This window comes from Ixodes scapularis, unplaced genomic scaffold, assembly GCF_016920785.2.
Source record: "Ixodes scapularis isolate PalLabHiFi unplaced genomic scaffold, ASM1692078v2 PGA_scaffold13__105_contigs__length_92229423, whole genome shotgun sequence".
NCBI classification, from domain to species: Eukaryota; Metazoa; Arthropoda; class Arachnida; order Ixodida; family Ixodidae; genus Ixodes; species Ixodes scapularis.
In genome coordinates, this window is record NW_024609839.1 from 77,037,566 (window position 1) to 77,053,230 (window position 15,665).

The window sequence follows — 15,665 nt, forward strand, 5'->3', positions numbered from 1 at the left end:
CATTTTTATTTTATACCAAATGCCAACTAAGTGTTGAACACGTCTTTGTTTTTTTAATTTTTAATGTGGTGAAACCTGGTCAAAAGGAGCTAGAACTAAAAGTATTCTTGAATTGTATTCATGGGTTGATGTCACATTGCACACTTTTGACCACCATGTAAGAGGAGAGGGAAGCTGCTTTTGTAAGAATTTCGAGTGACTGGTTAATCTTCGATAATCTTCTTGGAAGGGAAAAGCGTCGTCTGTGCAAGTGCTGGAGGCACAAAAGATGATCCTGATAAGAGGGGGCGCAGCTCCTCCTCTGGTGGTCATTGGAGTGCTCTGAATGACGTCTCGTGCAATCCACGTATATGGATGGGAGTCGGAAATTAGAGCAGCTGACATAGGCTTCTGTGTCATTTATTTTTAGATGATAGCTGTGGGGGTTGAATGCACCCTAACAAATTTCTTGCGACATATTTTGTGATTTAGTATTCCTCTAGAGTTCATTTTCTCAAACTGGTCAAAAATGGTTTTGCACTATGTGGTAAGTTTGCCACTGTGCAAGGTGTCGGGTGTCTTTTCTTGGTAAGTTCAGAATTTAAAAACAAATTTTTGGGTCTTTTTTTTTAGGCCGGGGCGTAGCAAGGCGGAGGCAGTTTAGAAACGAGAGCAGTGGGCCCGGCAGCGGGGCAGGAAACCTAAATATGTGTGTTTTAGAGCGCAGCTCTTAGTCGCCCGTTTCCGGCTTGAGCGGCGTCGCCGTCGGCGTAACCAAGGTCAACCCAAGGTCACGTGACGCCTCTCGAGGTCACCCCAAGGTCACATGACCCCCCGAGGTCATGTGACCCCTCCCAAGGTCACGTGACCCCCCCCTCCCCCAAGATCACGTGACCCCCCCCCCCCCCCCCCCCCCGAGCATATTAAAGAATGAGGGGAGGAGGAGGAGGAGGAGGGGTCTGCCCTCCCCTCAGTACACTTCCCTCCTCCTCCTCAAGAGCTGCGCTCCAATTCGGCGTTACAGGGAGCTGTAAACGGCTTTCACTTTTTAAAAAAGAATTTGTGTTCTTCGGCCCACGTAAATAAACTATGCATCAGGAACCTGAACCTCTGCAAAAAACGTGGTGCTAGCGGTTGGGAGGGAATACGGAAGAGGATATGATGCTACCCGAATCAAAAGATAGAAGAGAAAGACTGAATTTCACCGTCCGCCTCAGCCCAACGACGTAGCCGGAATTCTTTACTGAAAGAAACAAAAGCATCATAAGGACCCCCCCCCCCCCCCCCCCTTTCCCCCTACAAAATGCCAGAGACTACCTTTTTTTTTTTCTTTTTGAGGGGATGGAGCAGAATAGACGGATGGATGGATGAATCTGGCTTTTGGTTCGGGCGGTAGGTAACTTATGCCACCTAGCCATTTTGTTTATGGCGAAATTCTTTTTTGCACATCGTAAGCGTGCACCATAGAGTTATTATAATGTACATTATAATAACTATGGCATGCACCAATTCATTTGTTAACAAAGCGGCGTTACCGCTTCCCCGCAGTGCATCCGTCCCGTGGGGAAAGCCGGGGAAGCGGCCTCAACTTCGAATTTTTTCAAAACTCGCATTGACATTTGGAATTTGACTCAAATTCACAAATGTGTCTCGCTATCTATTTAACAATTAAAAAGAGAAAAAAAAAAAGTAGCTTTTTTTTCTTGATCAGCCAGCTGAAAGGGTTGACTCTGGGGCTGTGCGGCCGAAATTTCACCACCCATACCAGTGGCCCATACGTGCTTCTAACAAGTATGGGCAAGGCGCGCCCATACTTGTTAGAAGCACGAGGAGCAGACGACGCGGGAGGCTGGTGCGTTTGTCGTGCTGGCCTCGCGCTTCGCAAAGTATTGTACCGAATGCAAAAGGTACTCAAATGTCTAAGCATCATATTAAAGGGGCAGTGCAACGGTTTGATGTTGAAAGAATTGCCAGTTTGAACTTTTTATAATGTTTATACAAGCCCAAGTGATTTGGGTGACGAAACCCAGTGTCTGCCTCGCACGTGAAGCGGTTCCTTGGACGTGGCGACTAAAATCGAGGCGCTCGTCGAATGCGACTTCGAGCAGTTTTGTGTGAGTGACGCGAGAGTTCGGTGCCACCTATTGTAAGGGGTGGTGAGTGTGAGGGCTTAGCCAAGGACAGGCTGACTGTCATGCTAAGGCATTTTGTAGGGTTTAGTGGGAGGCTGTGTGTCGCGGACCACCTGTAACAAGCATCGAGGTCGTTTTGAAGGGAGGTGACTGCGTCCTTGGAGATTCCTGGTTGTATCAGAGAGAGGTCGTCTGCGTATATTATTGCCTTAGATTTCAGTCCATCGGTGATGTCATTTATGTGCAGCAAGAAAAGTGTAGGGTCAAGCACACTGCCCTGCAGCACACCGGCGAGCACAGTACAGGGAGATGAGAGATGACTGTGAAAGGCGACTCGCAGGGTTCGATTCCTGACGAAATCCATTAGCCAGTTGGCCAAGGAACCCTCAATACCCACTTTCTTGAGTTTTTTTAGGGAGAAGTGTGTGGTCGATGCGATCGAATGCTTTTGAAAAATCCAATTGTACTATGAAAAAACAGTGAGTGCGCAGATGAGCTGGTGGATATTGATCATGATGTAGAAGACCCGAGACTGTGGTAAAAGCAGAGAAACTTGGTTGAAGGAGAAAGACGGGAAAAGTTGAGACACACTTTTCCCCTGTCTTTCTTCTTCGACCAAGTTTCTCTGCTTTTACCACAGTCTCGGGTTTTCTACATCATGATCAATTGTACAGTGTACTAGTTGGTAGGGGATGCGCTCGTTTAGGTGTGAGCTAAGCGTGTGAATTGCTACTGCCAAGGCAGTGTAGCAGCTGCGTCTCCTTCGGAATCCTTGTTGTGCCTGATTTAGCAGGCCATTGTCCTCCAGGTGGTTCCGGAATTTTGTTATTTACTATTCTTTCCAGTGTATGACTCGCAACTGAAGTGGAGGCGATGGGGCAATACGAATCAATTCTGTCGGTGTCAAGTCCATTTCCCTTGTGGATGGGCATTATGATGGATCTCTTCCATTGAAGAGGTACAGTGCCAGAGTCGAGTATGCGTTGAAACATGTGGATCAGCTAGGATGGGCTTGATCAGGGGGGCGGAGAGCTGGAGAAAAGCAGGATGCACTCGGTCTGGTCCAGGGTTCTGTGCTGGGCGAAGGGAGGTCAGTGATTCTTCTAAGTCTTGTTCGGTAATGGATAGGGATGACAGAGAGGCTCCAGGTGGAGGGGACGACTCGGGATTAGCTGGGTGGGAAGGTGAGGCTTGGGGAGGTACGGGAAGCATTCGGGGTAGAGGTGAGGCGGGAGTCGTGTGGGGAGACCAAATTGAGGAGAAGTGTTCACTAAACAGAGACGCTATAGTCTGATACAAGTTTCTGGTTGTGTTTGAAGACTGGGTGGCCGGGTGAAGAGGACTTTCTTTGGGATTTGACGTAGGCCCAAAACGGCTTGGGCTCTTTGGCTGCTCGGGCTGCAATGCTGGTGACATACTCTTGATGTGATTTGTGCACCAGTCTCTTTATGTCTTTTTGCAGTCTTCTCGCTTCGATGTAGCTAGATGTACAGTGTTGCTTTTGAGCACGATTGAAGAGTAGGAACTTTCGTCTTGCGAGGCTGGTGAGTGAGGAACGCATTCCGTCTGGATTGCAGTCATTCGGCTTGCCGCCTCGTTGGAGCACGAATGATGGATAACAAGCGGTTTATTAGTGCAAGGTATGGGAACATTTGTTTCTTTTCTGGGTGCTTACGCTGCATTAAAAATGGGCGGTTTCTGAAGCTTTACAAAAGAGAATGTTTTGGGCGGTCAGCTCGAAATTCTTTGTTACCCAGTGTAAGGGGGTTTCAGTGCGGAAAAAGGCGTGTTTCAAGCATCTAAAAATGAACTATGGATTTCTAAAAGCACTGACTTGCCACAGTTTACCACAATTGCCATAATTTACTTTGAGATTACTGGCTTGTCATAATTTACCTTTGAGATTATTAGCCTGTCATAATTTACTTTTGAGATTATTAGTTTGCCATAATCTATTTTGGTACTACCACCTCCTGCAACAGTAGCCCTGGTAGCCCGCCCGAATCGCCCACGGACTTCCACGAGACCCGCAAAAGCAAGTTCAAATAGGATCACCGAAGTCGGTGATCCTGCTCATCAGTAGGACACAATGTAACTTTAATATAGCGCAGCATCACGGCAGTAGTTTGATATCAACCTTCAAATATCAACCAAGTTGCCGCCGCTGGCGTCCGACGGACGCCAGCGGCGGATTCAAAATCCAATCCAATCCAATCGGCTAAAACCGGCTACGCGCTACGCCATCAGCTGCTCCGGCGTACGCAGTGTGTTTTCATCGTTCTAAATTTCGCTGGCTCTTATTCATCAATTACAGGCAGCCCGGCAATGTGACATGTTCGTGGAGCGTGCTACCGATTGCGTCGAATCGTGCTACGTGACGACATTTTTTCCCCAGTCGTGTCCGGACCTGTCTCCGCGACCGGCGGTGAACACGTGCGACGCCGCCAGACTTCTGTGTCGGGCAACCGACTTTCGATTTTCACTCTGCGTTCTCGTCCCGTGAGCCTTGGTACTGCTCTTCTTACGTCCGTCGTGTCCAGTGTTTGCATCGGCGTCCGGTAAGTATTTTAAGTTAAAACCCCCTTCTTTTTTTTTTTTTTTTTTCCCCTTCTCTTTCTGTGGTTTTATCTGAGGTTGTCTCGAGTGCGATGGGTGCCTCCGCGCGTCCCAAATCTGTTTTTGTTTTCTTTTTCTCGCGTCTTCTATTTTTCTTTTATCCCCCATGACTCGTCGTGATATTGTACAGAGCGCGGTTCCTGTTTTTGTGCCCCCCCCCCCCCCCCCCCCCCCCTTTTTTTTTTCTAGATGCTAAAAACTGCTATTAAAACCGCTGGTGTGAACTAGCTGGTATACGCGTACACAGCTCTTCCGCGTTCCCGTGAAACGCGGAAAAGCGGTTGTGCGATGTACTGCGTTACACCCTGTGTCACATAAAAGCCTACTCGAGCCAATCAAGATCATAATGAGTGTGGCCGCAAAGGGACCACAATTCGTTCGAAGGGGCAACCTAAGAGAACATGTATACCCCGGCGTACCCCGTCGGATTACGTCATTTCGATCTCTGTCACGTACTCGTGGATCGAGTGGTAGGCGGGTTTTTATGCTTTCCCGAAGCCGTTCAGAGAGGACAAAAGTCGTAGGCTCGGTCAACGGGAAAGAAAACATACTGGTGCATATCGAATGAGGGGTTCAGTTGAGCGAGAAATTAGACTCCGAGCAGACGCGAAAATTCTTCATTTTCCCGTAAACAGTACAAGCTCTCTCAAACGCAAGGAGAAATAGATCTAAAGTAATAGAGAAAGAAAAAATAAAAAAGGTAGGGACTGGCAACGCACTCAGCAGTGGCATTTGACCCAGGTGACTTTAGTCAAAAGGGCTCGGTGTAATTTTCTGTATGAAGCATTTATTCATTCACCAACATCATTTGTTCAGCTACAACCTCATAGCTTCCTCACTACAGTCGCAGAACTTCCAGTTTACCAAAATCACACAAAAAATAAAGCATTCACACGCATACATAAAAGACCACAATAAACGTTTGACTTTGACTCTGTCACCAACCCTCAACGTCCCTACACAGAAGAGGAGGATCCTTAAATTGAACTGCTCTCAAACTTGAAACCTGTGTGTGCCCTCCTTTTTGTTCCTCAGTCTCGTGTCTTCAAGATATTTAAAGTTCACCAGCTCACCTGTATATAATTCCTCTGTTATTTTCTCAATGCAAGGAAGGTGACTGATCATATATATTGTAGGGGTCTGGGACCATATGTCTCTATGACATATTGTAAGATCAGTGTTTGATGCAGTGACTACAGTCTATCTCCTTTCCTTTTCCTATCTTGGATTCTCTTTTTTTGTGCCAAAGTCTTGGGTTACGTCTCATTGGGGTAAACTTTGCATCAACAACTGTACTTTAATTAAATGGACATTCTTCAGTGTGACAGAAAATAATGCCTCGTCCGGTTATTACCATGCGAGACTTGTTCCTTTGCGCAGTAGGCGAAAACATTATTCTCTCACTTAATTTCTTCTTTTTGCTCAAAAGAAGTTTCAACATGTTTTGTTTGTTTAAAGTTGAATACATTTGTGTCTCCTGCACGCCGGTAGAACAACTTGTAATTGGGCTAATCGGTGAAAGTTAGAAAGCATGGTGTAAGGTGCAAAAAACAACAAACACAAAAGGGAGAAGGCACGAGCAGGGGCGTAGGATGCACGGTGTAAGGAGCAAAAAACAACATACACAAGGGGGAAGACACAAACAGGGGTGTGTGTCTTGTGTCCATTGTTTTTTGCACCTTACACCTTGCTTTCTCGAGGCCTTTTTCTAAGGCCTTATCAAGGTTAACATGTTCCACATTTTCAGTGAATTCACAAAAAAACTATTATAACCCAGAAAAAAATTCACCGTTTTATTATTGTTCCATTGTAGATGTGTTTCTCCGGGAAATGATAGCGTGCTACATACGGGAATAGAGACAGACAAACAGATGCTTCTTTGTGTGAACTAGCATTTTTGTGCAGATCGCCTAGATACCACAGCTGCCATCCCATATTTCTTTTTTCCTCTCCATCTATATGGATTTACTAATATTAATTTTTTTTTATTCACCAGTGTGAGGTGTAACACATGATAAAAACACTGATCAAAACCTGCTTACAGGGAAGAGTATAAAGTTTCATTGGAGAGAATTATAGTGTCCTGCTCTATTTTTTAATGTGATTGCCCAACTGCATCTGGTGTGCCAAATGTGAAATTGTAACTCTTTTTTTTTGCTTCAAAAGCGAAGCATTACAAAGCTGTTCTCTTGCACGAAGCTGCACATGTTTTGTAGTTAAGCGGAAAGCATTTTTTTTTTGCATGGGGGTCTGATGTGAAGTATTTCATCAGATGTGCAAACGACTCAAAAATGTAGGCCTGCAGATTAATTGTGAAATCATGAATCATAATCTTTGTCACTCTCTGTGTGCTGGTATGAAGAAAGAAAAAAAAAAACAGTTTTATCTATTTTTAAACATTAAACTTGATTGCAGCACTAGAAGAAAAAAAAAAGAGGAGGAAGTTTCAACTTCGTGATGAAAATATGAATTTTGTCATGAGGCAATACATTTCAACTAATGCAATCTTTTTTTTCAGTGGAGGAGTATTTTCCGTGTGTTAAAACAGAAAAGGAAAATCATGTACTCAATTGCTTGAGCTAAATTTTATTTGGCTACAACTTCAATTTGTACCACTTTAATTTTCTGCCGGTTCTGCCTCGCTCTTTGGCCCTTGCCTGTTTGGAGAGGGGTAAAGTGGTTTCCTGGATTACACTCGCCGTGACATCGCAATGAGTCCGTGAGAGCTTCACAATTTCGTCAGGGTCTTCGATTGCTTCATGCATTCGTGCAGCACATGCTTCATCGAGTATTTCAAAAAGTGAGCACTGTTTCAAATCCCTCCTCTGAGTTAGTCCAGTCAGTGATAAGGTGCGTATCACTTTCCTGTTGACTGGCAACTCCTGCTAGAGCACCAAAAAGTGAAACGGGAGATCTCGCAAGCTGGATTTGGTTGCATAGTTGTTGCCTGACTCCCTGTCACATGATCTTTCAGTGTGTTTCTTCATAAGTGGTGAGACAAACCAGAACTAAAAAGGCTCGAGTACACCTAAGCACTTTTTATGAGTTGTGAATGCGAAAGCACACACATCATTCTTCGGCTTCCTTATTTCATCTGCAGCATATTAGCGTCAGCGGTAGAGTGTGCCCTCTCCTCACCACTCTGACCTTGGTCGTTTTGTGTTAGCAGCGCGCTGATGGACACGCAGCGCCATAGGTTGGCGGTCGTTGAAACTGACGCGCAACGGCCAATGGAAGCCTCGTCGACGCGTGCCAGCCAACGGAACCGAAGCCGAAAATCCATCAGCTTTACTCCGCTCCTTTGGGATCTGGGAAACTAGGTGCCGTTGTCTAAGCTTTTCGCGTGGTTTTATAGCTGGGAGCTGGCTTCACTAGGAGAAAGGATTTAAGGTGCCGTTTGGTGCGACTTCAAAGCTGATGACGTCGGCTTGCTTCATGGCACAGTTAATGCTTTTGCATAAATAAATGCAAAGGATCTCAGCTGGCTGTCAACGCGAAATTTGTGCGACTATTCCACTTTGGCATACGTGAAGCTGATTTTGAGAAACACCTTCAAACAGGATTGGTGGCCAAGTGTGTTGACGCACTGCAGCTCTGAGCACGTGGAGCAAAAGCTAGCGCTGCGGAACGTGGAGATCCTGGGCCCGATCCCCATCCTTGCCCATTTCGATCGTCATTTAAAATACCAGGTGTCCACCGGGCCTAATTCCCGCTGTCTAAACGTATATGCATGTTACAGATACCTTCAAATGGAATAGGATATCATTGCGCTGCAAGGAAAACCCACATCTGTGCTTCATTATCAAAGTGGTAATCAAGGTGGTTCTAGGCCAACCCTCCACCCTTGGAATATTTTTTTCTTCTGCAAACAATAGGCAGGAAAAGTATCTGACAGCCACAAAAAATACAAGAAAACGATGCTCCTTTGTGTTTTGTGAAGAGACCTTCCTTATGGAACTGAGTCAGAGCGAAATTCTTTAGCGTTGACGAATGGTCTAGTTAGTAGTTTATTTTAACGGGTGAAAAAACAGTGCAGGGACACGGACACAGTAGAAGACGGTGGAAAAACACGGCGATGACTTACAACTGAGTTTTAATGGACCTGACAATGCGTATAAATATAAAATTTGCCCGAACCAAACGCAAAGAAGGCAAACAACACTTTCGAAGGACGACACATGTTTCTAGGGTCATCTGCTCGCACTGCTGTTCTCCGGTCTACGAAGAAACATGCTCTCCTTTACCGACAAGGCAAGTGAGGGGACACTAACACATTCAGGCCCCGTTCCTCCGATAGCGCGCACTTCTATAGTGTCATCAGGGTGGGAACGGTTGCACCATTTTGCGCCAGACGCATTTGTCTGCGCCATCCTGCGCCATGTTGCGGAAACTGCACCACAACCAATATCTCACTCCATCATGCACCAAAACGTGCACCAAAAACGTTTAATTTTGTCTTGGTTACAGTTTCTATCTACTCGATCGGCAAGAATAAGCGCATTTAGCTTGGTCGGCCCTGCAATCCTCTCTTCTGTTTATTCTCACTGTGTGTCCAGAGTCAGAAGCGCACGAAAAATCAAAATCATTTTTTTTTTCTAATTATCCGAGATGATTGAAAACGATGCCGGGACATTACCCTTGATATTCGAAACTTAAAAATTCAGCATTTCTGAATTCAAAAAAAAAAAAAAAAAAAAATTCGAAATGCCGAATTTGAAGTTTTTGCGCGATCCGCGCCAGTGCAGAGAGTCAAATTTTGCGGTCTCCTGTGACTCGACTTTCTTTCGGACCTCTGCTCCATGCTACGAGGCAAAGCGCCGTTGCCATTGCTACCCGAAGCGAGGAGGAGGTGAGCAGGCGGGATAGAAGGGCGCCGGCGCGGGAAAAAAACGGTTTCTTCCCTGACTCGCCGATCATCTTCTGCTCGAGCACCGCCAAGTTTTCCGAGGGAGTACACAAATCCAGGAAGCAACATCTCACCGAACTCTTATTTTTGGTATTTCAAAAAGAGGGGCCGTAGTGCATTCACAATTGCGTTAAAAAACATGTTTTACGATTGCCGTTATTAAATGTTACAAAAATGTCGCCTACAAAGCTTCTAAATTTCTTGATTGATGCAAGTTGTTGTCTATGACTACAATTTGCATCGTTTTAGACAATAAAAAAAAATATGACCTTTGGGGTGTCAGTGCCCCTTTAAGCAAGTCGTCCAAGGGGAGGTCGAGTCGTCAAGCATCAGATTGCCCGAGGCTCTGCGGCTCAAGATTTGGACGTCAGCCAGTTGAAAGCAAATGAGCAAAAGATTTCTTTTAGTACTTCATCGCTAGAAGTTGGAACCGCTTTCCCGCAAGATATATCGTGGTTTGATAGAATTGAAATGCGGACCGATCCGAAACCTTGCCGGCCAGCAGCTCTCACGCGAGCGGTAGATCTGCTCAAAGTACTCGAACCTTGCTCCTGCTTATCGCTTCGAATACATTAACTCTGTTAATCGTAGCCTGCAGCTTCGATATTGAGTTGCACAATAGGATAAACTCGAAATCTGTTGCCCTGTTCCTCTGCGCAACTGCAAGTCTGTTGCTTACGTACGTCTTGGGTTCGCACATATAATCACTATGTCGAGCACGTGTGGGTTGTGCAATCATACTTGATTTTTAAATTGAACATCAATTTAACGAAGCCACCGGGACCCGCAAATTATTTTTTAAGACGGGAACTTCGTAAAATCGAGGAAGGGGGAGACCTCGCGCATGGGCTGCGAGGGGAATCCGAATGTGTTCGTTAAATCGGGAAATTCGTAATATTGGGTTTCGTTAAATCGAGGTTCAACTGTATAATATATATGGTTTTCTTTCTTTTTTAAGCTTTACAGATTTGCTTAAAAGAAGCCATGAAAGCTACAACTATGTGGTTTGTGCAAGTGAGTTATATGGCCAGAGGGACATCAAACAGGGTGCTAATCGTAACAGTCAGTTAATTAAGTGAATCATCTTAATTACCTTTTTAATTAGGGAAAATCAACATATGGTTTTAAATAGAAACTTGCTGAGGTGATCAAAAACCACTAAATCAAATCTTTTTAGAAAGATATAAGCCCGGGGCCGCATTTTACGGTGTTCCATAAAAATGCTCAATTTGGACGCGCTCCTAGGTTTCGGTTTCTTATTGGAGCGCATATCTGTGCCCGCAACCCTGCTCCCCAACCGAAACCTAAAAAAAGCTTCCAAACTGAGCACCTTTTTTCAGAACGCCGTAACATGCTGCCCCTGCCTTATATCTTTCTAAATATAGTTGATTTACTGGTTTTAATGATGGTCTGCAAGGTTCTCTTTGGCACCACATTTTCATTTTCACTAATTAGTTAATGAATAAATTATATTTAATTAGTCGACTGATCGTTACGACTAGCCCCCTATACTATGTCCTCCTGGTTGTATAACTCACCTGCACAAACCGCATAGGTGTAGCTTTCACAGCTCTTTCTAAACAAATCTGTAAAGCTTATAAAAAAACACCATTATATATTATATATAATTTCATTGTTAGTTTTTATTTAAACCAAAATTAAGTGCTCAGAGGCATTATTCACATTTTAACCGTATGAATATGATACAGGTAAATAAAGTTGCAGAGGTCCACAATAAATGTTGTTTTATTGTCACCCTATATCAAACACGTCAAATGGATTTTTATTGATTAAGCTCAAGCAGTCGGTCAATTTCGGCTTTAAAAAAAGCTTACACCGTGGTTATTTGGCTGCCTGTCGTTTCAATACATTATGCAATTAATCTGTTTTGTGCTGATGAATGATAGGGTCATATTAAACCGTCATTTGGTTTCCTGAGTGCAACGTAAAATTTTATTTTAATCATGCATTTCACTCTCGTCCTTTTTTCATTCATTACTTTTCTCTGTACTGACCTACTTCATGATATTCTCAGTGATGTGATTGCTGCGCCAATTGCGCCAAACTGCGCCAAGGGGCGAACCCTGCTACATCCTGCTACATTTTGCCAAAATATGGGTAATCTGCGCCAAGCCTGCGCCAAAAGACCAATTTTGGTCGTCTTTCAAAACCGAAATTGAACTGAGTACCGTAATTGAGCATGCATGAGCTAAGTAGCGCAAGCGGCCGCACAACAAAAAGTACCCTGTATTAATCGTCCATCCGGTCTTGCATAGTTTTTCCCGCCACCTCTCATTCCACGCTCTCGCGTCTTTTTAAAAACAATTTCAACGATAGACGCGGGCCTGTGTTGGCGCTTCAGTGCTTCAGTCGTTGTACAAAGCGCTCCAAGTACATTTTTTATCTTGACTCGCGATGTCTTGTTTTGACCTGACTCGCTCAAGTTCTTTTTTTTTCTGTGTGTTTAGCTTGTACCTCGCCTGCTGGCCTGGCAAGCACTTGCCGCTGGACTGTTTTTTGTAGTATGCTGGACAATTACATTTTGCATATAATTTTGGGAACCAGTTGGCGACGGAGCGGAGTGGCATGGTGTCTGTTTCGATTGAACAGCCACCTCCGCTCGCGCGACGAAGCACTTGCAAATGCAAGCCTGCCGAAGTTGCCCTCATGTGCGTGCGAACATGACTGCACGACAGAGGCACCAGCCGGGACGCTTGCAACCCATTGTTTTACGTTTGCTTACTTTTGACGAAAATCTGGCACGTCGGGAACCAGTAAAACGGTGGCAAGCGGTTTTTCGGAATTGCTCGGCAACGGCCACAACACTGGTCACTTGTGGGATGTCTTGATGTCTCTTTGGAGACATTGAAAATGGGAATTTATTACTAGCGAAAGGCAAAGCGAGGCTTGCAGCAGCCTTGTAGAAAGTTTCGAAAAGCAAAAAGAAAAGCACCCGCTAGTCTTAATGCAGCTTACTTGTGTACAGTTTCGGATTGCAGTGCAGTAGTCACGTGTTTCATCAGTCAGAGACAGCTTCCATTTATTATATTATATAACTACGGTAGTCAACCGAATGCTGTGATATTTACTAATAAGCTGGTCATTTTCAAATAAATTTTAATATGTGAAGTTTGGTTATTTATCTATAAACTATCTATATGCATAATTTAAGTGGAGCCTTGCAAAATGTGTCGTGTCGTTGGCATTTCAGTTACATGTTGAAAGACTCCCAGGTGGTCGAACTTGACCATAATTTGTTTATTGCAACGAGCGAAGTCTCCTTCGTTCGTCCTGCACTTAAAACAAATATGTTTATTTCTTTAAGTATATCTGCTCCAAAAGCCACTTTTGCTGCTTCTAAACACTGTTTTGGCTGCTCCAAAAGCAACTTTTGTTGCTCCAAAACACTGTTTTACCTGCTACAAAGGCCGCTTTTGCTGCTCCAGAACACCGTTTTAGCTGCTCCAAAAGGTGCTCCAAAACGGCTTAGGCCAATCACATCACTGTATTCTTATTTCCCCTCAACAGCGTAGCATACCCGCAAATTTTTATCTAATATTTACTGGCTAATGAATGGGTCTATTTTCTCGCGTGCATGAAAGGAAGTCATATTGTGTCTACTGTTGAAAGCATGGTTTATTTTTGAATGCCTCGCTTATTGTTGCACAGCTGTGTATTATTTGCAGTCCCCACTGCACTCACCGCCTGTGCCTCAAACCTTTACACATTGTGTGCGAAATTGCTTTCGTCGGACAACTTCTTTTTAAATTTTAAATTTTTATTTTTTGTAAAAACTTATCTGAATGCGCTTTTTTGAGGAGTTCATCATCGAGAGAGTAACTGACTTTGAAAAATGTTGGTCTGTGTCTCATTTTGGTTATTGCAAGGCATTACAAACTCCTATATTTAAATTAATACATATTAATGTGACCTTGAGGTATTTTGTATGAGATGGAAAAGAAGCGGTGACTTTTTGTTTGAATTATGCGTCTTTTCTTCAGTAAAGAAACCAGACATACTTTTCTTTCTTTCTGATACATTTTCCTTTAGGGAGGCCACTCAAGTGGAATGGAGAGCTTTTGCTTTTATTTGTTTGCTTCACGTAACTTTTCCTGTAACATGCTCTCATTTTGACGACTTCTGCGTTTTTTTTCCCCCCAATCGTGGCACCAGACAACCGGGATGAGTGTATGTTTGGGGCCGTCGGTATTCTCCGAGTGTAATGACGGTATCTCCTCCAATCCGTGGGTGTGCCACTTGATAGATACCAGTAGCTCTGTAAACAGTCGGCTTCATTGTGGCCTACTGACAAGATTTTCTCTTTCTTTTTTCCTTCTCGTCTCAAAGGGCTTCCTGAGATGATCGGAGATGGAGAACTTTTGCAACACTTCGCTCTGGGTACGTCTTTCCACGTGTCTCGCCATCTTCTAGATCAGACGTTGTCCGTTCTTTGTATATATTCTAAAAAAAAAAAAAAAAAATTGCATCCATTAGTTGTATACAAAACAAGCCATTTCACCTTATACAGAGTGTATGGGCAAAAAAAAATCAAATTGATTGGTAATGAATAAATTTATTTATTTATTTTTATACATTATAGTCTTAAGAGTGTCCGTCAATAAAATGCTTCAGTCAGTACTCCAGCATTACGTTTTGATATAAGCAGTGGCTGGAAGGCTGTTTTTTTTTTTTTTTTTTTTTTTTTTGGGGGGGCATGAAATTAATATGGTATTGTCTTGGCGGCTGCTGTCCAGTCTCATTTGTAAACAAAAGAGCTCGATTGTGTTCTGCTATTCCACCTTTTGCTTACGTTATCAATAGAATATCTATTCTCGCCGTAAATTCTGCTGCGCACCTTGTGCCTGGCCTTCTGCCCAGATCTTCACAAAAACAAAACAATCTGTATTTGCAAACTGATCGCATTGTCACCTACTCCGACGGTTCACAATCGGGTTGGCCAGTCACAATAATCAGGCCGACTTTCACCATTCCAACGGGGCTGGTGTTTGGCATGCACTATCCAGTGGGTAATATAAGGGATTACATTTGCTGACCTCTAACAATGAGATGCATATGTACAGTGTGGACTGTAAGGTAATTAGATGCCACCAATCCGAATTTTAATTTAAATTATACAGAGTTAAGGGAAGTGCCTGCTTCAGAGATCATACTTCTGCTGGTCAGGTTCTTGTTTGTAGGCGGTAGTTTGTTTCAAGTACTGCTCAATCTGACCAAGTTCGGATAATCATTGTTGTAACAGAACGGAGTGTTGCGATATACATGCTTTGCTTGTTCAACTTGGTTTCGTAACATACCTAATATCGTACCCTTTGGCTCACTAGCGATTGGTTTCAAACAGTGCTGTGCCTGACTCATTTTGAGGAGCCATTTTTTTGTATGATATGTTAACGCGTGGAATGTAGGTTCGTGCCAAGACCTCTCGTGCTGTTGCCTCTCTTCTGCCAAGAAGCTTTTGGGCGCGTTGCAAACTGCTTCATTATTACTTTGGGGCATTTGCTACGTTTCAGAACACAACACTTGCTTGGGATACGGACGTCCCAAACATCACACCCTGCTTCCGTAGCACCGTCCTAACGTGGGCGCCATGCTCTCTGACGTGGTTCTTCGCCCTCTTCGAGATTTCAAATCTGGCAAAGTGCCGAAGAAATCCCAATCCCTGGAGCTGGCTCTACATCCTTAAGCTGGTACTGTCATTCGCATTTGCTTAGTTGTATTCACTCTATTCAAATGGGAGCGAAGTTTGAGCGTTGTATAGATAACCTACACTCTGCAGTAAGGTAGTAAGCTGGGAAAGTTGGCGGTGTTAAACATAATGAAAAGCAGCGCCTCTTTGTTCTGTGTCCCTTCTCTTCATCCAGTTCTTTTGTGCACTGTTTTTAATTATATTTAACCTATACTCCGTTTTCTACTTGGCGTACAACGCTGTCAAAGCTGTTTGCATGAGCACGTAGCTTGACCTAGCGCCTCGTTCTTGCAACAGTGCATGGAAATGAATTGCAGGATCAAGCCAC

The 15,665-nt window shown here is 44.0% G+C and overlaps 1 protein-coding gene across 1 annotated transcript in view; it reads left to right on the top strand.

Moving 5' to 3' along the window:
• The first annotated feature begins 4,318 nt into the window (after positions 1-4,318).
• Positions 4,319-15,665, top strand: part of LOC8050743 (multidrug resistance-associated protein 1) — a 57,790-nt gene continuing 46,443 nt past the window's right edge. The window contains exons 1-3 of the mRNA XM_029984309.4: positions 4,319-4,669; positions 13,981-14,031; positions 15,162-15,338. Of these exons, the coding sequence (XP_029840169.2) occupies positions 14,002-14,031; positions 15,162-15,338 (207 nt within the window). The 5' untranslated portion in view covers positions 4,319-4,669; positions 13,981-14,001. The remainder of the gene's footprint in view (positions 4,670-13,980; positions 14,032-15,161; positions 15,339-15,665) is intronic.